Below are 22,319 nucleotides of genomic sequence, written 5' to 3'. Positions count from 1 at the left end.
CACCCACTGCCCTCTCCATCCACCCCTAGTTCTTAGACAAGCCAGAAGATGTCTTGCTCAAGCACCAGGCCAGCATAAATGAGCTCAAGAGGACCCTGAAGGAACCCAACAGCAAACTGATCCACCGGGATCGAGACTGGGAACGGGAGCGCAGGCTGCCCTCCTCGCCCGCCTCCCCCTCCCCCAAGGGCACTCCTGAGAAAGCCAATGAGGTAGGTCTCACCCTGAACCCCTCAACAGGGGCTTTGGGTAAAGAGGGTTGGGAAGGTTGCTCTGCACTGACTTACACTCATCCTTCTCACCTGTATGCCTCCTCGAGTTGCTGCACAAGGTGCTGATGGGGATGGGGGTGGGGGTAGGCTGGGAAAGACAAATTCACTGTATCTTGGAATCCTTGGGCCCCAGGGACCACCTTGAAAAACTCAGAAGACACTGTGGCTTGGTGTATTCCCCTTCCATCAGCCGGAGTACAATGGAGAGGGGTGTTTATTAGGAATGTAGGTTCTGGGGCTCCATGTCAGACTGACAGAATCAGAATATTTGTAGATAGAGCCTTGGAATCAGCATTTTAAACAAGTGCCCCAGGTGATTTTCATGCACACTAAACTTTGAGAATCCCAGTAGTTGTATCCAGTAACCAGATCCTTTAGCGCCTGTTGTGAAAACACAGATGGGCTGTGTGTGTGGGGGGTGTGTGTGTATGTGTGGGGGTTGTTCCCTCCTGGAAGGATCCTTGGAGCCCACTAGAGGGAACGAATCCTCCAAAAAAATCAGACCTGCGCCTCTTGCTTCAGAAAAGGATCCCACACCCACCTGTCTTTCAGAGTGGAAAACATGGGATGTTTTCTCAAATGAAAAAGAGATAAAGATAGGACCTTGAGAATTCCTGTATTTATAATCCCAGCTATTATTTTTAGCACTGCAAAATCTTGGCAATATTTAACCCCTATTTATACTTAGGTGTTTTCTCTCTAGCACTGCTGCTTACTTGTCTCAAACCCAACAGATCTAGACTTACACCACCTGGGTTTGAATTCTGACTCTGATTTCCTGCTAGCTGGATGACTCTGGGCTTGTTACTTAACCTCTCTGAGCTTCCATTAGGTAGAGATAATGAAAGTACCTACTTCATAGAAATGTTGTGAGGAGCCAGGAAAATCAACCATGGAGGGACTGGTAGAGTCCCAAATGCTCAGTAGGAGTTACTTACTATTTCATTTTGAGAGTCCTGGGGCTAATTTCAAATCAGAACCCCTTTTAAAGTTGGAAGGACCCTCAACCTACTTGGTTCAGGGTCATCTCTTTACAGATGGGGCACGGAGGCCCAGAATGGAAGTACTTGTTCAGTGTCATAGCTGATAGAAGAGGGACCAGACCCTGATTTTCTTGTGTCCCAGGCCATTGTATCTGCTATTAAATCAAAGCTGCCTGAGAGCAAGACCAAATCTTGTGAAGACCAGGATAGAGTCCACTGTGAATGTACTGCTCTCTAATGCTTTGAAAATTGGTGATGCAGTCATGATCTAATAAGTAAACATTTGATTGAATTAGCACTCCCCATATGGCCTTGACATGCCAGATAACAGAGGGCCTCGTCCAGTGAAGCTGCTGGCCTATAGTTTCCTGGATGGTGATTCACAATATTAGGGATGCTTTGAGGGTCTTTAAGTTCAGTGCCATGGAAGGAGGGCAAATCTGCATCTACTGAGGACCTCTGTGATCATCCCTGGCGCAAATGAGACCCTGAAGATTCTGGCCTGGGCCATGGGAGCTGGTCTGGTGATCCAGTTACATGCCCCACTCCTCTTGCCCTGAGAGACTTGACCAGAGTGGCCTGGCTGTGGGTGAGGATAGATGGCTTTGAAAGGGTGGGACTCCAGCAGAGGAGGGCCCCATGAGCCCTGGGGATCTGGGCTATGGAGCTTCCAAGTGCCTCAGAGCAGCCTGGCTTGGGAGTGTGCCCCACCTGCTGGTAATAGCTGAAACTGCTAGAGATGGGTCTTCCTAAAAGGTGGAATCTGTTCCAACCCTTGCCCCTCACTGTTGCTCCAAGAAGTGTAGTCCACCTGCTGGAAGGGATTCTGTTCCAGGAGCTCAGCTTGGAGCTATGAACCATTTAGCAGGCCCCACTGGCATTTAGAGGCCCTTGAAGATTTGGGACATGGGGAGAAGCTGTAGGCAAGGACCGGACTGGTTGTTGGGTGGGTGACAATACCTCTCTGAGCCTCACAGCCTAGTCAGCCCATTTAAAGTGGGACCAAAATTGCCATTCCATAGGGTTGCTAGGAAGGCTGAGTGAAATAGTGGGTATAAAAGCACTTTAGAAACTGCAAAGTGCTGTATGGTTATGGGGCCATTGCCGATGGTGACTGGAATCCCTGATCCAAATACAGACTTTGGGGGGGCTCTCCTGCAAGAGTGTGTCATCAGAGAGGTCCTAGTAGCTTCCTCATATGTTGTTGGGCCTCATCTGGACCAAGGGGAAGACAGGGGGACCTTAAATCAAAATAGGGGCTCCAAATTTTAAGAAGAGTTCCCATTTCCCAAACCCAGGTTTTCGTTTCAAAGATAACTTTATGAAGGGCTAAGACCCAAACTGCAGGATTGAACCATTGCTTAAACCAAAGACACCCGGGCAGATTTGGGATCAGAGTCTGAGCGGTATGGCTCCCCAGCCTCTCGATTAAGAGTCTCTGGAGTTAGAGTGGTATGGTTCCACATCCTCTTGAATGAGAGCAGTGAGAAAAAGGTCCAAAGCCAAGGTGCTGGCTGGCCGCTGACTGTGGGCCTTCCTCCCTTAAAGGGCCACAAGGGGCAGCTCCTCTCTCTCCTGCCCCACTGGCTCCTTCCTGATCTAAGCCACAAACCCTGAGGGTGTGGGATTTACAAAGCTGGGCTATTTACAGGCTCTGTGTGTGTGTTTCTCCTGCTTCCTCTCTCTCCCACTTTTCCTATCTCTGTCTCTCCTTCCCTTCCTCCCTCTTTCCCTTTCCTCCGGCCCTGGGCCTCCCCTGCAGTCCCGGAGGACCCAGGACACCTCTCCGCAGGACTTGGCACCTGAGCCTGGGACGGCCACAGGCTGGGAAGTGTTCACTCAGAAAAGCCTCGCAGCGTCTCCTGAGGTTACTGTCGGCACTTCCCCGCCCACACACAGCCACTCTAATGGTCTCAAGAAAACCCTTTCTCTGGGGTGAGGGGGGTGGACCAGGCTCTGCCATGCAGGTGGAAGCAATGGGTAGCCCTTGTATCCCCATGTTGTGACAAGTGATTGTCCCCATCCCAGGGATCCATAAAGGGCCAGCCCCTCCCTCATCCATTGTTTTTTCAGGAATCAGACTGAGACCATATTCTGAGAAGACAGGACAGTCTGAGTCTGGCTCTGGCTTCAAAGGAGAGGCTGAAATTATCTCCTTCTCTTGGGCCCTCCTGACTTTACAGGCAGGCTCTGATGTCTAAGCTTGGGATCAGGGGTCATGGCACCTAAATGCCTTCTGCCCTGAAGTCTTTTCTCTGTTCAGAAGCCCGAGTAAGGTCTAACAGTGGCTGTTTAGGGGATGGCTTCTCATTCATCCTCCGCCTTCGTCTTCTCTAAACTCTTGGCAGGCGGACAAAAGTGGGCATCTGGCTCCAAGGAGATTCCTTGGGGTTGAAGAGATGTTGGCCAGGCAAGTGTTCTAATGAGGAGAGCATCACTTCTGTGCCCAGGATGGCAGCGGGGGGGTTGGGAGGGCTCCTAAGTCCCGCTAGGCATGGCATCCAGGCCCAGGGAGTGGGGGGTGGCACTGTATCTTCCTCCCTGCCAAGAGCTCATAGACCATGAGGATTGGGAGGTACTGACCAATCATCTGGGTGGAACTTCCTTCTCCCTGATATCTGGCCCTCCCCTTTTGGCATCTCCCAAAAAGTACGTGTGAGGGCATCTCCCTTTTTAAAATTTTTTTTTTCAACGTTTATTTATTTTTGGGACAGAGAGAGACAGAGCATGAACGGGGGAGGGGCAGAGAGAGAGGGAGACACAGAATCGGAAACAGGCTCCAGGCTCTGAGCCATCAGCCCAGAGCCCGACGCGGGGCTCAAACTCACGGACCGCGAGATCGTGACCTGGCTGAAGTCGGACGCTTAACCGACTGCGCCACCCAGGCGCCCCGGGCATCTCCCTTTTTAAATTCCCATGGAAAAAATTTCTAACTGCTGAAAAATGTGCTGAAACTCTAAAAGACACAGAAGTCAGCACATAGGTGGTAAAACAGAAATCACAGTTCCTGTCCGAAGTTTTCTTCAATGTGAAACTAAAACAACTACCAGAAGTCGGACAGGAGTCAGTAGCATCCCAAGGTTAGGGAAAAAGTGATGTCCTGGAGCACAGAGCTGCTCCTAGAGCCAAGGACAGGTGCCCATACTCCGGAGCAGGGGTGGTGGGCAACACGCGCCCTTCATCAGCATCCCTGCAAATCGTCCATTCCAGCTCCTTCCACAGAGGGGGCTCTTATCATTCCGACCATACCATATCATATCAGCAGACCATTTTGTCTTCAGTCACCTATTGAGAAGTGTTCATGTTGAATTAAAACCTGCCCTTCTGGATTACCTGTCTGTGGGCCTTGCTCTGCCCCCTGCTGCCCTTAGATCTGCTCTGCATCCTCCTCCAGGACAGTCCTTCAGAGTTAAGCACCTCCTCTCCCCCTGAACACTCCTCCTTTCTTCAAAGGTTTCTCCCATGTTGTGGTTTCTAGAGGGCTTCTTGTCCTGCATCCCCTCTTCTGGGTGTCTTCTGTAAAGAGCAGGGCCCAGAATGTGACCCAAAGCCCCAGGTGGGGACTCAACAGCCCAGAGACCACAGAACTGCCTGGTGGGAGATTTTCTCCCTGTCATGGCTTGGGTGGGAACAGAACTGGCTCCGTTTCCTTCTACAGCTTCAGCTCCTTGCCGCAGTACTTCCAGCTGATAACAGGGGGCGCTCTGAACAGGCACTGCAGGTCCCCTGGCTCTGTGGAAAGAATGGCGACAGGGCTACCAGACGTCCCATCTGCCTTGTGTAGTAGGGTCAGAACAGCTTTCAGACAGGTGCAGTCCTACCGGTGCCTTCGTGCCAGTGAAGTTGTCTCTTTTTTGCTCTCAAGTCTTTTTTTTTCTTTTCAGGATTTTCACTTGTTAAAAGCAGAGCCTCTTTTTCCCTCACTGCTCACTCTGTGATCTGTGTAAGTCACTTCCCCTCTGGGGAACCTCAGTTTCCCCTTCTGAAATAAGGGTAACAGCATCTGCTTTCCACATCACCATTTGGATTAAATTTAATCTGACATTGCCTGGCACAGATTAACTAAATATAAGTATGTGTTTCCTTTTTCCTTTCTGCAGAATTTTTCTTTCTATACTGTGCTAGTTCCCACCCCACTCAGCTTAATTTCTAGGCTTCTAGTTTCTAGAAACTAGTTTTTGGTTAGACTTGGGGCAAGAATATTCCAGAAGGGGTCTCATTGACCATCTGTGGCCACCATTGCCAGGCTGATGATGTCACTACATGCTGAAATGGGGGCCACTGAGGGTGCCTCCTTCCTCAGTAGAAGAGAAAAGAGACCTGGCTTCTATAGGCTCTTGAAGCACTTTTCTTTGGGATGGTTCACATGGTATTGTCCTGAGACTTAGCAACCTGCAGTAAAATCCCAGAAATCTACACATGGGCCTTCTACCTTCCGCTTGTCTCTCTTACCTGTTGGCAGGATCCACAGATGGGACAGGACTCTTTCAATGAAGTTTCATTCCCTGAGAACCATGGAGATTTTGCTAGCATGGATTGAGGGAGTGGAGGTGAGAGTTTACAGCGCTCCCTGATCTTTCAGAATCCTTCAGATCTAATGGGGTCTGACCGACTCTTCATCAGGCTGTAACCTGAGTCAGAGCCCAGTCATATAAATCTCTCCCCTCCTGTTGGGAGCAGCTTCTGGCACATCTTACCATGGAGGCACTTCCCAGAACTTGGAGTCAGAGACTGGATTCTAGGCCTGCCTTTTCCCCTAGCTCACTCTCTGACCTTGGACATGGTACTTACCTTTTCTAGGCCTCAGTTTCCACATCTGTACCATAAGAGGCTTGAGTCAGAGCAGTGGTTTCAAAGGAAGGTGATACCTGGACACTAGGGCAGCTGAGGCCTCCCCCTTAAACATGGCAGCCTGTATTTGGGTTACATATTGGACTTCCATTGAGATTTTATGTGAAGAACGTATTCTTTGGCTGCAACATTAGAATTCCAGTGGCCTTCTTGCTTTTTTTTAATGATTCTGAAGTCCATCATTCCCTCCTAAGTATTGTTTGACGGACTGTAGGAAGGATGTTGAAAGCTGTTTTGTCGACAGTTTGACAGTGCTACCCTCTTGTTGGTGCTTTTGACAGGTGATAGATACTTGGGTCTTTAGATCTTTTCCTTCCATGATGTCTTCTGTTCAGCCCTTTTCTACTCTTTCTGTGGGTTTTGTGTAGAATTCTCCAAGAATAGGCTTTGGTATTCTTTTCCCTGGGAATGAACCCTACAAAATTCAAGCTGTTCAAGCCATTGTGGTGACTGGCACTGACTTGAGCTGCGCATTTGGCATTTTCCATTCTAATCTCTTTCCTTCCCAGGAACTCTTGCAGAAAAGTCAGATTTTAGGCTGTAGCCTGTGGAATTTAATTCAGTGCTTTCCCTCTTGACATTAGATCACAACTGGGATCCGTATTCTGTAGGTTGTGAGATAAGTCAGCAAGGATCTTAGGAATCAAAAATCAGGCACTCTTTTCTTGACTCTACCATGAACTAAATGTGACCTTGGGTAAGTCACTGACATTCTCTAGGCCTCAGTTTACACATTTGCACAATGAGGAAATTGGACTAGAAGATTTCTTAGGAGTTCTTTTTGTTCTAACCTTCAAAGACTCCATGTGATGTAAGTTACTTTCTCCTCTGACAGTGGCAATTGTATTATTAAAAAAGGAAGAGGAAGAGTCCTGGCCCATCTGTGGATCTCCATTGTCCCATGATTAAACATGGGGAGGGCATGAGACCCCATCCCATTTTACCAAGTTGGGGTAGTGGTTGAGGGGAGTTGGTAAATAATTTGTTGGGTGCCTTGACGGGAAGGGTAGCCTTAATGAGGCTGACTAGCATTGTCACGCCTTTCTCCCCCCAGCCAGTTCTGGGGACATGTTAACTTTTGGTGGTAGGTTGGTCCCTTCTTGCACAGGAAACAGTGACCTGTTTTTCATGTGCCTATATTTCATGTTAACTCTTCTTGCTCCAATTGAAACACAGGGTTCAGAGCATTGGGTATTTATAGAAAGAGAGTACACTAGGCCAGAAGAACTCAGTCTCCTAAAAGCGGCCACCACGCAGCAGGAAGAAAGTAAGGCAGGCCTCACAAATATCCTTGCTGATGGCAGACTCTCCAAGGTAAACATCCTGGTGGACAAGTTCAAAGTTGAAGTGGCCACAGAAGAAATGGTGGGAGTCAGAAGAGCAAAGACCCAGCAACAAGGAAGGATGATTGCAAGCCCTGAAGACTTCGAGTCAGTGTGGGAGGAAGGCCCCTGGGTCAGGGAAGGCCCAGGAGGGCCTTCTCTGGCTGCAGGCTGCACACTGGCAGAAAATCTCCTTGAGGGCTCCCAGTTGAGGGTGGGCACTGGGGAGGCGACCATCAAGAAGCGCTGGATCTCAGGTGGTCAGCTGGAGGGCCAGATGGAACTGAGGAAGGAGCTGGAGGAGATCCCGATTTGTGGAAGATCTGCTGCGTCAGGGGCCAGGCCAGCAGAGGCCGAGATCCCCTCTCCAGCCTCCGACAAGGGAGGACTCCAGTCGTTTCTACTGGACCCAGCCCGGTCAGAAGCCAGAGCCGACTCGAGTGATGAAACTGAACCTTCCTTTGCAGAGCGGAGCTTCTACTTAAACTATGGAGAGAAAGATTCTGAAGACCAAGTCCCCCTTCCACCTCTGGATGCCCTTCCTGTTGACGAGACCAGGATGGAGCTCCCAGAGAAGCTCCTAGAGAGCTCTGAGCGGAATTCCTCAGGCCTACAGGGCTTTGCTGCAGCTTCCAGCAGGGATGAGGATGAAGAGAGTGAAGCCCACACAGCCTCCTTAGAGGAAGGGGCAGGGATCCGTGGGAGCCACAGAAGACCAGATGGCCTGGAGGTCTTTGTTGAGCAGCTTGGTAAGGGACCTTCTCCAGGGCAGACATTTGCTGAGGACTGGGAAGAAGCTGGGCGGGGGGTGGAAAGAGAATTTAGCCACCCAGCATCCAACATAGGCACAGAGGAAGAGACCCCCAAGAGTGGAGATTTGACGGAAGAGGCTGAGAAAAACATCCCAGCAGGATGGAAGAACCACTCACCTCACAGAGGAGGAGGCATGCGCCCAGACCTCCCAGCCTGCATCGTTCCGAGGTCCATCCCTCCTAATGATGTCAGGAAGCCAGCCAAACCGGACAGAGGCAGCTTCCTGCCCCAAGACAGGGGACTGGTTCACACACAAACAGGAGACCCTGCGACGGAGGACAGCAAGGCCTCAGCGTTTCTTCAGATGGAGGTGATCACCCCCGTCCCAGCCTTCCCTGGTCCCTTTCAGGCTCAGGCAGCTCCAGAGGAAACTTCTCCAAGCCCAGTCCCTCGTGGATCAGGGGAGCCTCCACACCTTGGGGATCCTTTTGGAGAACAGTCCCCTGCTTTTCTCAAACATGCCCATCCTTTTAAAGAGAGCCCGGAGCCTAAGGACCACATAGGACTGTTCGTGACCCTGGACAGAGGAGAGCGCAGGGCACCTCCCATTGCCAGCAGAAAGCCCAGAGTTGTCTCTGAAGAAGCTGAGGGAGCTGTACCCCTGGCGTTGGTGTTCCCTCCAGGGAAGCAAAGGGAGATGACCTCTTTCCAGGCTGGGGGCCGAGAGGGCTCCCTGGAAGATATTAGCAAGACCTCAGTGGCCAATAAAATTCGGATCTTTGAGACCCATGGAGCTGAAACTCGCCGAGTGAGTCAAGGCGAAACCAGGGCCCTAATAAACGAGTTGTCTCCAGAGACCTCCATGGGTCAGGTAGAGCAACAGCGGAATAAGCTTTTGGATCTGGGCTTCGTCCAGCTCCAGTCCCCAGGGGACTTTGCTGGCCCCAAAGCCAGCCATTCCTCAGTGATGCCACTGGCTGCCAGACACTTCAGGGAGGGCATTTCTACCACATCCCAACAGGAAGGATGCACAGAACTCGAGCTCGTGTCCCCTGATTCAGGCTGTGAAACTGCGCTGGAGGTAGCCACTGGGGGAACTGGCCACGTGAGCCCCTGCCCCCACCGCTGCCCCCGAGCTGGGGGAGTAGACCGCATGCTGCGTAGCTCCGTAGTAGCATGTTTCAGTGGCCCCTCATCATTACTGCGATCAGAGGCTGCTTGTCCATTCCTATGAGTTCTTTCCCCTAAACCAGCCTGAGAGTAGCCCAGGCGGAATGATGGGTTCATCTGGTTGGCCTGTGTTAGCTTAGCCACAGAGACCCTCGGCTTGTGGTGTGACCTGGTGCCCAGAGGGTCACACAGCCCCAGTGGAGAAGGCTGGCACCACCACCAGCAAACTACACACTTGCTTTGCCTTGCTGCCCCCACCTGCTGGGCTCCTACCTGTTTTGCTTGGCTTGTCCAACGATCTTCCTTCACCCTTTCCCTTCCCTGGCTCTCCTGCCTTGGGGAAGCTGACAGTCCAGAGGTTTCCATCCTTTGCTTCTGGTTCCCTCTTGGTCCCACTGCCAAGTTCCTTTCTGCCTCCTTAAGACTAACTATCTTCTCTAATCCAGAACACATCCGGAGATGCGGTCAGGGAAGAGAAGCACATCACCAGCTTAGCAGCAAACCCCCCTGGAAAAGGGGGGCGCCTGAGATTCGCCAGCCCCTCGGGCCCTCAGGTCTCTGCAGCCCCTTGGTGCCCTGATGACCCAGTCATCTTCACCTGGCCGGGGTGCATCACTGCCTTAGATTCCCACCTGCTCGGGCAGTGCCTCTTGTGGCAGCTCAACTCTCGCTTGTCTGGAATGTGTCCTCACACCTCTCAACCTTCTAGAAACTAAAATGGAAGTTAAGTTTAGCAAGTCAATCTCTAAGTGCACTGAATCTCTAGAACCTGAAGCCAACTACTTTAAAAAATATTTGGTGGGTGTTAGATTGGGCTTTAAAAAGAACGTCATGAAACAGCCAAAAATGTGCATGTGGTGTTTAATCCCTGACAGGCCAGTTGAGAGGTATGTATGTTGGACAAGAGTTGCTGGTTCCCCTCCAGCGTTTCCTTGGCCTGCTGTTGTCAATTACACTGATGGGACTAGAACCTCCACTCCATGACCTGCCCACCGGCCCCTCATGGAGCTCAGGGTTGAACTGATGCAGCACCCAGCTCCCAGGAATTAACCCCTGTTGTTCCTCCCCCTAGACGATGCTGATCCCTCCCACAGAGACTCAGTGGAATTGACAAACCATGTTGGCTTCCTCTTTGTTTCTCAAAGCTCTTGGCTCCAGCCTCCCTGCCTCCCCGTCCCGGGTTTCCCTAAATCCCTGGGTCTCCCTCCTTGGTTTCTGTCTCTTGATGTCCACCTGCACGGATGGGCCTGGATCCAGGCTCCCATCCCTGCCTTGCGCACAATGCCGCTTCTAATCAGCTCCCAGATCCAGACCCTGGATGGGGCTTCCTGTCCAGAACGAACTGGCAGGATGTTTGCTTTTGTACTCGCTTTGGCCATCAGCGGGAGACCCTCGGAAAGGAGCGTTCCCCACTCTTGAGAACTTTGCGGTTTTTTAAAGCTTGTTGTCATGCCAAGGAATCTTTCCGGGAGCGTTTTTCGTTTCCTGACCTGCTCTTCTATTTGAGACATTGAAATGGCCCCAGGGTTTCTTCTGTCATTCACCATCTTGATTTCTCTCTCTCTTTCTTCCCACCCCACACCCCTGTTCCTTTGATTTTTATCTGGCCATAGAGAGCAGGGCTAAGGGAGGGCTCAGAGGAGAAGGTCAAACCGCCCCGTCCCAAGGCCCCAGAGAGTGACACGGGAGACGAGGACCAGGACCAGGAGAGGGACGCGGTGTTCCTGAAAGACAACCACCTGGCGATTGAGCGTAAGTGCTCCAGCATCACAGTCAGCTCCACATCCAGCCTGGAGGCTGAGGTTGACTTCACGGTCATTGGTGACTACCACGGCAGCGCCTTTGAAGACTTCTCCCGCAGCCTGCCTGAGCTCGACCGAGACAAAAGCGACTCCGAAACTGAAGGCCTGGTGTTCTCCCGGGATCTCAGCAAGGGGGGCCCCAGCCAGGAAGACGAGTCTGGGGGCATCGAGGATAGCCCAGATCGAGGGGCCTGCGCCACCCCAGATATGCCCCAGTTTGAGGTACAGTGGAGCATCCTGAAGACCTGGGCCTGGCGGGCACTGCATGTTCAGAGGGCCCCGGGCCATCTGTGAGAAGACTGAGCCACCAGCCTGCAGCCCAGAGCCCCTCAGCCTGAAGCTCTGTCTCGTGTTGCATGACTGTCCCTCCGCAGAACAGCATGGTTCTGTGCTCGCATGTTTGCCATCTTGGTTTACCCCTAACATGCACTCCTTGGCGTTTTAACCCTGTGACCCCATTGCTTGCCTGAGGTCAAGCGATGCCAGACAGTCTGGTCTTACTCGACTCCTCCTCTCCCTGCCTGTGTTGCATGGCACCTGCAGAGAGCATGGGCTTGCGGACTCACGGGGCTCCTGCAGCCTGGTTTGGAAGTTGGTGGCTTTTCCTGATCCTGGCCCAGGCTCCTCTCCCTGGGGCCTGGGCTTCCTGGGGAAGGGGCAGCAGTTTAAATTCATCTGGCCCTGGGGTCTTGGGGTAGCAGTGGAAACTCCTAGAGAAGAGGAAATGTCCGCATGGAGGGGGACACAGGGATAGACTGTGTCTGGGTCTCTCTGCTTTGTGTCCTTCCTTCAGAGGATCTTTGTCACGTGATTCCTCTGCCCCCTCATCTCTTACAGTCCCAGTCTACCTCCTACCACACTCGCCTCTCCCCCGTGTTCCAGGCATTGAAATATGAGCTCATCTACTCTGGGCTTTCACTCCATGGTGTACTCTCTGGGTAGAAGGTTTTCCCTCCCTTTCTCTGCCTTTGCAAACCCGTCACGTTCCAGGACCAAGTTCAGATATCACTTTCCTAGCAAATGCTTTCCTAACCACCCTGGGCAGAAGTGTTGGACCTGCTGCAGCCCCCTTGCTCTGTAATGTTTCTGTTCCCGGCATTGTCCCAGATAGTCAGGTTAGTGGCAGCCAGGTCTGCTTTCCTACTGGGTGGCAGATGCTCTAAGCCTGCCTATAGCAGGCACTGATAGATGACTAACTGGATAAATGGCTAGATCTCAGGGTGACAGTAATCTGTGAGAATCCTCTCACTGCCTTCCCAGCCAGATGACAAGCTATTTCATTCATTCGTTCAGCTCACATATGTTAATATGCTAATAGTCATGTGAACTAGCCTGGATGGAGGACTCTGAAGAAACTGATCATTTAACTGAAGCCTTTTAGAGTAGAGGTTGAAAACTGGTGGCTCCAGGCCAGATCTGGCTAGCAGATGTGTTTTCTTGGACCTTGATTTAAAAATAAGGATGTTGAATATAAAATCCACAGTGTTGTTTTTTTTTTTTTTTTTTAATATCATTAAGAAAATCCGATGACCCAGTCACTCAGAGGCCATGGCCACAGTTGGTCCCTACATGTTCTCCAGTTCACTCCAGTCCTTCGTAAGCCCACTTCACCCATTTCCATCTCCTGCCTGGCCTCTGTAGGCATCCAGTTGTATAACTCCTGCTCTCAAGAACAGTTCAAATGAAGCAGCTGGGAGGTGATGGCATAATCATCGAAGTCATTCAGGATGTATATAAGGAAAATACTTAGTGTGGGGCCTGACACAGAACATATTAATTGAACAGCAGATGTTCTTTTAATGGTAGTCTAAAACACAACTTATGGCCACCATGAGGTTATGTGGCTGCAGGGCCATGAGCAGGCCTGTCTGGGTACTGCTGATAGTTCTGGCTCTCCCCTTGGCTATTCGTCTATGACATCTCACCGTGCCTCTTTGCCCTGACCTGCATGCCCTTCCAGAGACTTGACTGGCTGCAGGGATGGGGGCTACACTGCATTTGGCTGTGAGCAGGAGCCATGCAAGGGCTTGGGTTATGGAGTGTTCTCTCTCATCTCCTTACAGCCTGTGAAAACAGAAACCATGACTGTCAGCAGCCTGGCCATCAGAAAGAAGATTGAGCCAGAGGCTGTACTGCAGACCAGAGTCACCACTGTGGACAGCACCCAGGTAACCCGTGCCTTTCATTGCACCCTGATCGTAAGCATTGGACATTTAAGGGTGGGGTCCCCACCAAGGCCAAGCCCCTTGGCCAACCCTTGCCACACTGTTTTCCCAGAGCCCCCATTTTAACCCCGATGCTCTTCTAAGCTTCATTGTCCTCCCTGAGCTCCTAGAAATGGGTAGTGGAATGATTTTCTGTCCTGGGCAGACCACGCCTCTTAAAAGCCTCAATTTCCCATCTCTCAAATGGGAATGAGCATGTCTCCCTTGTCTTTCTGGGAGTGCCGTAAGGGCTAGTGGCTAGTGGACTAGACTGTGGCTTTCAGATTGTTTGAAGGGGTTCGAGAGGTTTCTTGACGTATCCCTGGGAGAGAATAGGGAGACATCTCAATCCAGCTTTTGTTAGGATGGCTCACATTGGATCATTTTTTGACGTATGCGGATTCCATATCAGATTGGCAATGTGAACAAAGTGAGAAAAAGATAGAAAATCATTTGTCTTAGCAAGATGAAATGTACTTGGTCCCCTGGAGAAAGTGGTCCTAAATAGACACAGGTGAACTGCAGGTGTACAGGTGCATGATACATTTCCTAAGTTTCTTTTGTGGTTTTTAAACTTTGAACCTTGAGATTGTAGGTCTGATACCCTCTAGGTTCCTTGTGGCCAGAGGGGCTACAGTGCAGGAAGAGGAGACTAGTCTGTATTTTAAGAACTAAAGTAAGGAGTAAACCAACACAATGTGGGCAACTCTGTCATTTCCAGAATACACCCCCCCCCCACTTTTTATCACTTGCATGATGGTCTACATGGTAGCTAGTGCAATGGTCAAGATGCTCAAGTTCTGACGAGCTGTGTGATTGCAGGCAATGTGCTCCCTCTCTGTCCTATTTTGTTTCAGTAACACATGTTTTATTTTGCTTTCGTATAGAGAAATATAAAGAAAACTAGAAAAGGCCCCCAATTCAACAGCCCAGTAATTCTCACTGACATCAAAACAACAGCATGGGGTGCCTGGGTGGCTCAGTCGGTTGAGCATCCGACTTCGGCTCAGGTCATGATCTCACGGTTCGTGGGTTCAAGCCCCGCATCGGGCTCTGTGCTGACAGCTCAGAGCCTGGAGCCTGCTTCGGATCCTGTGTCTCCCTCTCTCTCTGCCCTTCCCCCATTCGTGCTCTGTCTTGCTGTCTCTCAAAAATGAATAAATGTTAAGAAAATTTTAAAAAACCAGCAAAGTGTTCCATTATGAAATTCAAATAGAACAAATTGAAATTTGTCTTGTGATTCTTCCTAGGAAAAAAATATGCGTATTCCAATCTATACACTCACATCTCTAGATATTTTAGAATTTTGCACGAAAGAGATGCTCTTTTACACCTGACCTTTTTTTCTTGATAACTGTCTTGGAGATCACTCCTCATTTGCCATATGTGGGCCCACCTTGCTCTTCTCAGTCCCACTTGGGAGCGAGTCCTGACTTATTCTCCCATCAGTGGACTTGTGGCTGTTTGTGTCCTTGGCAGTTAATGGTGAATGCTTCAGTGAACTTTTTTGTCATACTTCTTGGCAAAGTTTTCAAAGTTTACATGCAAAGGATGAATTCCCAGCAATGGAATCAAAGAACACATGTGTTAAAATTTGCCTAGACTTGTCAGGCTATCTGATTTGTTGTCCTTTGTCAAATAAGATGGTTCAAATGATCAGGAGGACTTGTGAGCATCCCCCTCCCACCCGTGATTCACTCCCTGTGTAGACAGATTCCCCTCCCCACCAGTGCATGTTCACTCACACAGCCCATCACTCTGTAACTGGGAATGCCACCCACCCAAGTAACAGAAACTTCAGGTGCATCTGGTGTGCTTTTCTCTCTCTCTCTCTCTCTCTCTCTCTCTCTCTCTCTCTCTCTCTATCTCTCATGACTCTTCTGGCCAGCAGGTTGATGGGACTGCCCCAGGGGGAAAGGAGTCCATAACAACTGCTCCCTCCATCACCACGGAGACCATATCAACCACCATGGTAAGTAGGACCTGAGAGATTTCCCTCTCTGACCAGCCCCCTTGCACTAAAACAGCCAGGTAACAATATCACAGCCTTGGCCATCTGGGGAAGTCCTCATCTGCCCTCACTGCAGCAGGCATGGGATGTAGAATCTGGGACCATTGTTACCACAGGACATCCAGTTTTCCAAATTGAATAATGCGGGAGGTGGAATCCCTGAGTGTCAGTTATCTGGACCATCTCAGCCACAGCAGGGGTAAAGGGAGGATGGTACCATTTGGTTATTTGATTATTGGCAATACATGAAGATCCCTGGCAGCTAGCTCCTGGCAGCTGTGCATTTTCTCATGTCTCGGGCCACTTCCTTACCTTGGTCAGTAGATGGCATGCAGTGAACGTAAGTTGGAAGCTCAGGACTCTGGTTCTGCTACCTATTTGTGGTCTGACATGTGAAGGAAGGTCCTGGGCCTCAGGTGTCTTCATCTGTAAAGTGGGAATAGTTCCCATTCTGCCTTGTTCACAGGTTCTTAAGAGAGTCCGGTAACGTCAGATCCTTTAATGGTGACACAGACCAGATAGCATTAGGCACCCAGGCTGTGTTCCCATGCAAAGTGCCAAGAACCATGAATGGGTGATCTCACCGAGTCCTCACAAAAACTAAAGGGGATTCTCTATTTTCTCCACCTTTTACAGATGAGGAATCTGAAGTACAGAGAGGTTAAGTGACTTCCTAAAGTCACACACCCAGTAAGTGGTAGAACCAGGTCAAACTCAGGCATTCTGACCCCAGAAGCCTCACTATACACATCACCCACTCTGCACCCTCATCCTGACCATCGTGAACCGTGGCTGCTGGGGCCGGGGCTGGGGCTGATGCTAATGTCTGGGCTGGATCTGTCTTGAGTCAGTGGAAAGTTGTTTTCAAATGCTTTCTCTTGCTGAAACCCTGATATACACATAGGAAGAGAATTGCCTTTAGACTACCCAGCAGGTAGGTTTTGAGCAAAGACAAATAAATCCCAACCAGTTACCAGTGCGCACCCTCTTTCCTGGTCACTCAGTTCCTCTTCTCCCTTAGTCCTCTCCATGTGGCATCAGGATGCTTATAGGGCTAAATTTAAGTTCATACCATAGTGAGTAGGGAGCTACATTGTTCATTTACCCACCCACCCATCCATCCATTTATTTGTTCCAAAAACATTTATTATTCTCTATTGTCTGCCTGGTACAGAATACAGAGATGAAGAAAATATGCTACCTGCTAGAAGTCATTTGTTCAAATAATGATCACAGGTACATATAATTGTTTAGTTCCTGGGCACACAGTGGTGAACAAGGTCCAGCTCTCCCACTTCCTGGCAGGATGACCCTGAGCAAGTTATCTGAGCCTCTCCAAGCCTCGGTTTCCACTTCTATAAAATGGGGTGATGGGGACAATAATAGCACATCCCTCAAAGGGTTGACCTGAGGATGGACCAAGGTAATCTGTGCAGAGGCTTGCCTGGCACCTGGGAAGGGGTCTGTAAATGTGAACTGCTGTTATTTTCTCCTGCCTTCATGGAACAGTGCAATAATGCTTTCCTGGGGTGGGGCAGGGGTGGGGGGGGCTCAGGGAGGATAGGTATGGGGTGATACCCCTACCAGGAAGAGTGAGAAGGCTTTACCTAGGCATTGACATTTGAGCTATACTCAAAGGATAAGTGAAGGGTCAGCCCCAGCAGAAGGCATTCTAGGCAGTGGGAGTATAGCAGGTGCAAAAACAAGGATGGGAAGGAACGTCACATTTGGGGAAAGGCAGGTGGTCCGTAAAGCGAGATGTCAGGTGTGTGGAAGAGGAGTGGGGTAGGGAGGGGAAAGATCTGGAAAGGTAGGCTGGGCCAGGGCTTGAAGGGCCTCAAATGTCATATAGGAGGTTCACACTTTATCCTGGAGATAGTGGGGCATCACTCCCAACTTCTGAAGTAGGGGCATGATGTCATCAAGCATGTGTTTCTCTGTGTTTTAGAAAGATTACTCTAGCAACCGTGTGGAACATCACAAGAGGGAAAATTCCCTGATGTCCTCCCTTTCTCCTTCCATCCTTCCTTTGGCAAATATTTGTTGAACACCCACACTATGTGATGCACTGTGCCAGGCGCTGTGAATCTAGCACTGAGGGAGACAGACAGCATCCCGAGACCACATTGGGAGACCAGGCATTGGGAGAAACCAAAAGAGAAGGCAGAGAGCTAGTCTGGGGACTGGGGCAGGGCCCGTGTGCGAGGAGGTGGGTGTAAAGAAGGGGAGCGGGGTTAAGGGATAACTGAAGAGAGGAAAACGCAGGATTTGGTCGTTGACAGAATGTTCAGTTAACAGAGGGAAAGTGGGCTGGTGACTTTGCACACTAACCCAGACATTCCTCCCCCTTCCCCCAATGTTTATTTATTTATTTTGAGAGAGAGCATGCACAAGCATGGGAGGGGCAGAAAGAGAGGGAGAGAGAGAGAATCCTAAGCAGGCTCCACACTGTCAGCATGGGGCCTGATGTAGGGCTTGAACTCACAAACCGTGAGTTCATGACCTGAGCCAAAACCAAAACCAATAGTTAGATGCTTAACTGACTGAGCCACCCAGGTGTCCCTAACCTAGCCACTCCTCCTCCTCCTCCTCCTCCTCCTCCCCCTCCTTCTCCCCCTCCTCCTCCTCCTCCTCTTCTTCTTCTTCTTCTTCTTCTTCTTCTTCTTCTTCTTCTTCTTCTTTTCTTCTTTAATATTTATTTATTTTTGAGAGAAAGAGAGCACAAGTGGGGGTGGGACAGGGAGATAGAGACACAGAATCTGAAGCAGGCTCCAGGCTCCAAGCTGTCAGTGCAGAGCCTGACACAGGGCTCGAACTTGTGAACCTGAGCCAAAGTCAGATGCTTAACCGACTGAGCCACCCAGGCACCCCTAACCTAGCCATTCTTGAAGTGGAGTCCTGGGAACCTTTAGAAAGGCAAATCTTTGGGCCCCACCCCAGATCTATTGACTCAGAAACCTTGGGCAGGGCCCAGAAGTCTGTGACACCCCTCAAGTCTGAGAAGCACTGATGTAAACAGAGAGCACCCGAGGGGATTGCTCTTTAGTGGTAGGCGTGTGTCAGGGGCGGGGAGGCAGTGAATTCGAGGTTGGATCTGATGAGTGCCAGGAACCTGTGGGACATTTCCAGGGGAAAATGTCTAGGAATCAATTGATTTTAAAGGTCTAAGTTTCAAGAAAGATCTGGGCTATAGATAAAGAGATATGAGACAGTGGCCTTGTGAGAAGGCCTTGAGTGGCTGAGGCAGTGCAGACAGGGTGGTGAGGAGGAGAACCCTCAGTCTGAGGGAGGAAGGGTCCAGAACCAAGATGGTGGCATTGCCCTGGCCAGGGAGAGGAAGGAGCCACACCTCTTTGAGGCAGGAGAAAACACTGGCTGAAGATAAAGGAGAGACAGAACAGATGGTGCCTTGTTTTGAATGACCTGTGTCCCCATTAGTGAGTGGCCTCTATTTTCAATGTGTCAGTGGAGGTGAAGCCTTGTCTGGGAAAGAGGGAGCAGTGGGCAAAGAAAAGGCTTTAGGGGAGAATTTCCCGGAGTGACGGTAGGATTCAAAGGGGCTAGTGACTGTTTCCTACGCTGATGGAAAGGAAACATTGAACCCAGAAGGCTGCCCCCACCCTTTTATTTTTATTGAAGTATAGTTGACACACAATGTTACAATGGTTTCAGGTGTGCAACATAGTGATTTGACAAGTCCATACGTTATGTTATGCTCACCATAAGCGTAGCTACCATCTGTCACTGTGCAGCACTATTACAATACTGATGACTATATTCTCTATGCTTTTATCCCCCCGAACTCTTCACTCTGTAACTGGAAGCCTGTATCTCCCACTCCCCTTCACCCCTGGTTGCCCATCCTCCACCCCCACCCCTCCAACTGCCAGTTATCTGTATTTGTGGATATGTTTCTGCTTTTTTCTCTGGTTTGCTTGTTTTGTTTTTTTTAGATTCCACATAGAAGTGAAATCATATTGTATTTGTCTGACTTATTTCATTTAGCATTATACCCACTAGGTGCATCTATGTTGTTGCAAATTGTAAGATCTCATTTTTTTTTATGGCAAAGTAACATTTCATTATATACATACATACACACACACACCACATCTTCCTTATCCATTCATCTATCGATGGACTTGGGCTGCTTCCATAGCTTGGCTATTGTAAATAATACTGCTGTAAACATAGGGGTGCATATGTCTTTTCATTTAATGTTTTTGTCTTCTCTGGGTAAATACCCAGTAGTGGAATTACTGCATCATATGGTATTTCTATTTTTAATTTTTTTGAGGAACTTCCACACTCTTTTCCACAGTGCCTGAACCAACTTACATTCCCACCAATAGTGCACGAGGGTTTCCTTTTCTCCACATTCTTGCCAACACTTGTTATTTCTTGTCTATTTGATGCTAGCCTTTCTGACAGGTGGAAGGTGATATCTCATTGTGGTTTTGATTTGCATTTGATGATTAGTGAGGCTGAGCATCTTTTCATGTCTGTTGGCAAGGCTGCCCTTTTAAAGGCTTGCTGCTGGGCCACGTTCTGGGAATCCATCTGAAAAGGTTGCTCATTGGTGGCGTGCCAGGTAACCAGGTCACTGTCTCAGCTGGAGGCAGGCATGGGGGGGGGGTAGGCAGGGCAAAGGCAGATGGCTTCTGTCCTCACCTGTCCCCTGGCAGGCAGAGATCCAGATCTAGTACCATGCACAGACAAGGACAAAGGTTCAGCCTGCTCGGCAGCTGCAGAACAGACACAGCTCTGGGCTGCGGGATGGAGAGGACTGAGCCCGAGATGGCACAGAAAGTGGGAGGTGAAGGCAGGCGGCCGCACCCGCTGCCAGATGTGGGGCAGTACATCCAGCCAATCCAGGAGTATCTAGCAGTTAGAATCCACCACAGGACCAGAAGAGCTGCTCCAGGGTAACAGTTCCGAGGGCAGAGTAGTGTTACCGAAGGAGCATGTTGGACTTGGAGACTGACAAACATGGGTCTAAATCCGGGCTCCGTCACTAACTTGCTGGTGGACTTGAACAAGCCTCTTGACATTCTCTGGCCTTCTAATTTCTCAACTGTGAAACGGGAATATTAAAATAATTTCCTGTGGTTGTTCTGAGGATTAAATGAGATAGTGCATCCTTAGCATAATACCCAGCACATACAAGTACTCAGCAAATATTGGTTATCATTATGTTGTTAGGAGCCAGCCTGTATTCCTATGTTTATCCTAAAACTGGCATTTGCAAAGCCCTTTCTCCTCTGCTAGCCTCATAATGTCTCTGTGAGAGTTGGGCAGGGATGTCTTTTTTAAAAAATAACTTTATGACTTCATATTTTCAGAGCAGTTTCAAGAGCAGCTTATGTATTAGAACAGTTTTATAGCAAAGTTGAGAGGAAGGTACCCGCATGCCCCATGTATAAGAACATGTAGGTTTCCCATATACCCCTTGCCCTCACACATGCATAGTCTCCCCCATTATCAACATTCCCTACCAAAGTGAGACATTTGTTACCATTGATGAACCTACATTGCAGGACTCCCATTTTATAGGTAAATCCATGAGGCCCATAGAACGGAAGTGGCTCTGCCCCAGCCCGTGTGGCTGGAACATGGCAGGGCCAGGACAGAAACCTGAATGTCTCTGCTCCTTTGTCAGTGCTTCCCGAGAGCAATGCCGTGTCTTGTTCACCAATGTCCCTAACCCCAGGCACTCTTAATGTTGAATGAGTGAGCAAGTGTCTAAGTGTGTGAGTGAGTAAGAGAGTAAGTGTGAGAGCAGGCCCACGTGTGAGCACGCGAATGCATGACAAAAGTCATTCCTCAACCTCGTGGCCATGAGAGCTACATGGCTACATACTCTGGCCATCCTGGGGGCCCGCCCACGTGAGATCTGGCCATCTGAGCACTATTGTTTCCCCCAGGAGAACAGTCTCAAGTCCGGGAAGGGGGCAGCTGCCATGATCCCAGGCCCACAGACGGTGGCCACGGAAATCCGTTCTCTTTCTCCGGTAAGTGGGTAGGGCCAGCTCAGGCTAGGGTACTCTGTGCTGAGAATGTGGACACAGGTCCCCAGGTGGCCCACAGCAAGTACAGCATAGAGCCCAGTAGGCTGCCCTCTTAAGTACAGCGCCAGGAAACTGGCTCCTTTTCAGGTGCCCACAGGGCTCCCTTGTACCCACCGGAGTCTCATCTGTTGCCTCCACACCCCCCCCCCCCCCACATATGCACACCAGAGGGCACTGCAGCGTGAGGGTGAAGCAGCCCCTCTCCTTGGTGGCGCCTGTGATGTGACAGCTCTTTTGCATCTGCTCTCCTTACTGGCCAGGGGAAAGAGGGACTAGGAGCGCAGAGGCTTGCACTCTGGATGTGGCTGCCAGTGACTGAGTCTGTCACCGTGAGGTCTCTCGCATCTCCTGCATTCTCAAGTCTGTCCTTCTCATTGTCTAGCCCCTGAGACTGCGTGTTCCTGGCTGTGACAGGGTGGGAGCTTGGGAGGGCTGTGTCTCCAGCCTGGATCCCCCGTTCATTCTTTTAAGATACCAGGATTCTTGAATTCTGGGGTCTTGTTAGGATTCTGGGCCTCAGGAATCTCAGGTTCTAGGAATCTGAGATTCAGTGGTTGCGAGTTTCATGGATCTAGCATTCTAAAGATTCCAGTGTTTCTGAATTCTTAAAGTCAGTGGTTTGAAGCATCTTGGCTTCCAAACTTCACCTTTGTGGGGACCCCCTTGATTCACTCCCCCCACTCCCACCCTGCAGAGCCCAGTATCCTTACCTGAACCCTGGGGTGGGGGGTGGTTATATTCTGCAGATCATCGGGAAAGATGTCCTCACCAGCACCTACGGCGCCACCGCGGAAACCCTCTCCACCTCCACCACCACCCATGTTACCAAAGTGAGTAGCAGCAGGGTGCCATATGCCCCCAGCCTGGCTGTGGGGCTGGGGAA

The 22,319-nt window shown here is 50.1% G+C and overlaps 1 protein-coding gene across 20 annotated transcripts in view; it reads left to right on the top strand.

Moving 5' to 3' along the window:
- Window positions 1-22,319, top strand: part of EPB41L1 (erythrocyte membrane protein band 4.1 like 1) — a 55,813-nt gene that overhangs the window by 22,024 nt on the left and 11,470 nt on the right. For 2 of the 20 annotated variants that reach the window (XM_019826561.3, XM_045053657.1), the window contains exons 13-20: window positions 30-212; window positions 9,203-9,286; window positions 9,798-9,905; window positions 10,965-11,375; window positions 13,217-13,321; window positions 15,246-15,329; window positions 21,293-21,379; window positions 22,183-22,266. In XM_019826561.3, coding sequence (XP_019682120.1) covers window positions 30-212; window positions 9,203-9,286; window positions 9,798-9,905; window positions 10,965-11,375; window positions 13,217-13,321; window positions 15,246-15,329; window positions 21,293-21,379; window positions 22,183-22,266 — 1,146 coding nt within the window. Of the gene's footprint in view, window positions 1-29; window positions 213-3,017; window positions 3,123-9,202; window positions 9,287-9,797; window positions 9,906-10,964; window positions 11,376-13,216; window positions 13,322-14,244; window positions 15,203-15,245; window positions 15,330-21,292; window positions 21,380-22,182; window positions 22,267-22,319 lie in introns of those variants that run through there. The other 18 variants (XM_045053670.1, XM_045053669.1, XM_045053675.1 and 15 more) reach the window with 16 other exon arrangements.

Source organism: Felis catus, chromosome A3 (genome assembly GCF_018350175.1).
Source record: "Felis catus isolate Fca126 chromosome A3, F.catus_Fca126_mat1.0, whole genome shotgun sequence".
Classification (NCBI taxonomy): Eukaryota; Metazoa; Chordata; class Mammalia; order Carnivora; family Felidae; genus Felis; species Felis catus.
The sequence above is the reverse complement of the archived record's forward strand: the minus strand, read 5'-3'. Positions and strand labels throughout refer to the sequence as shown.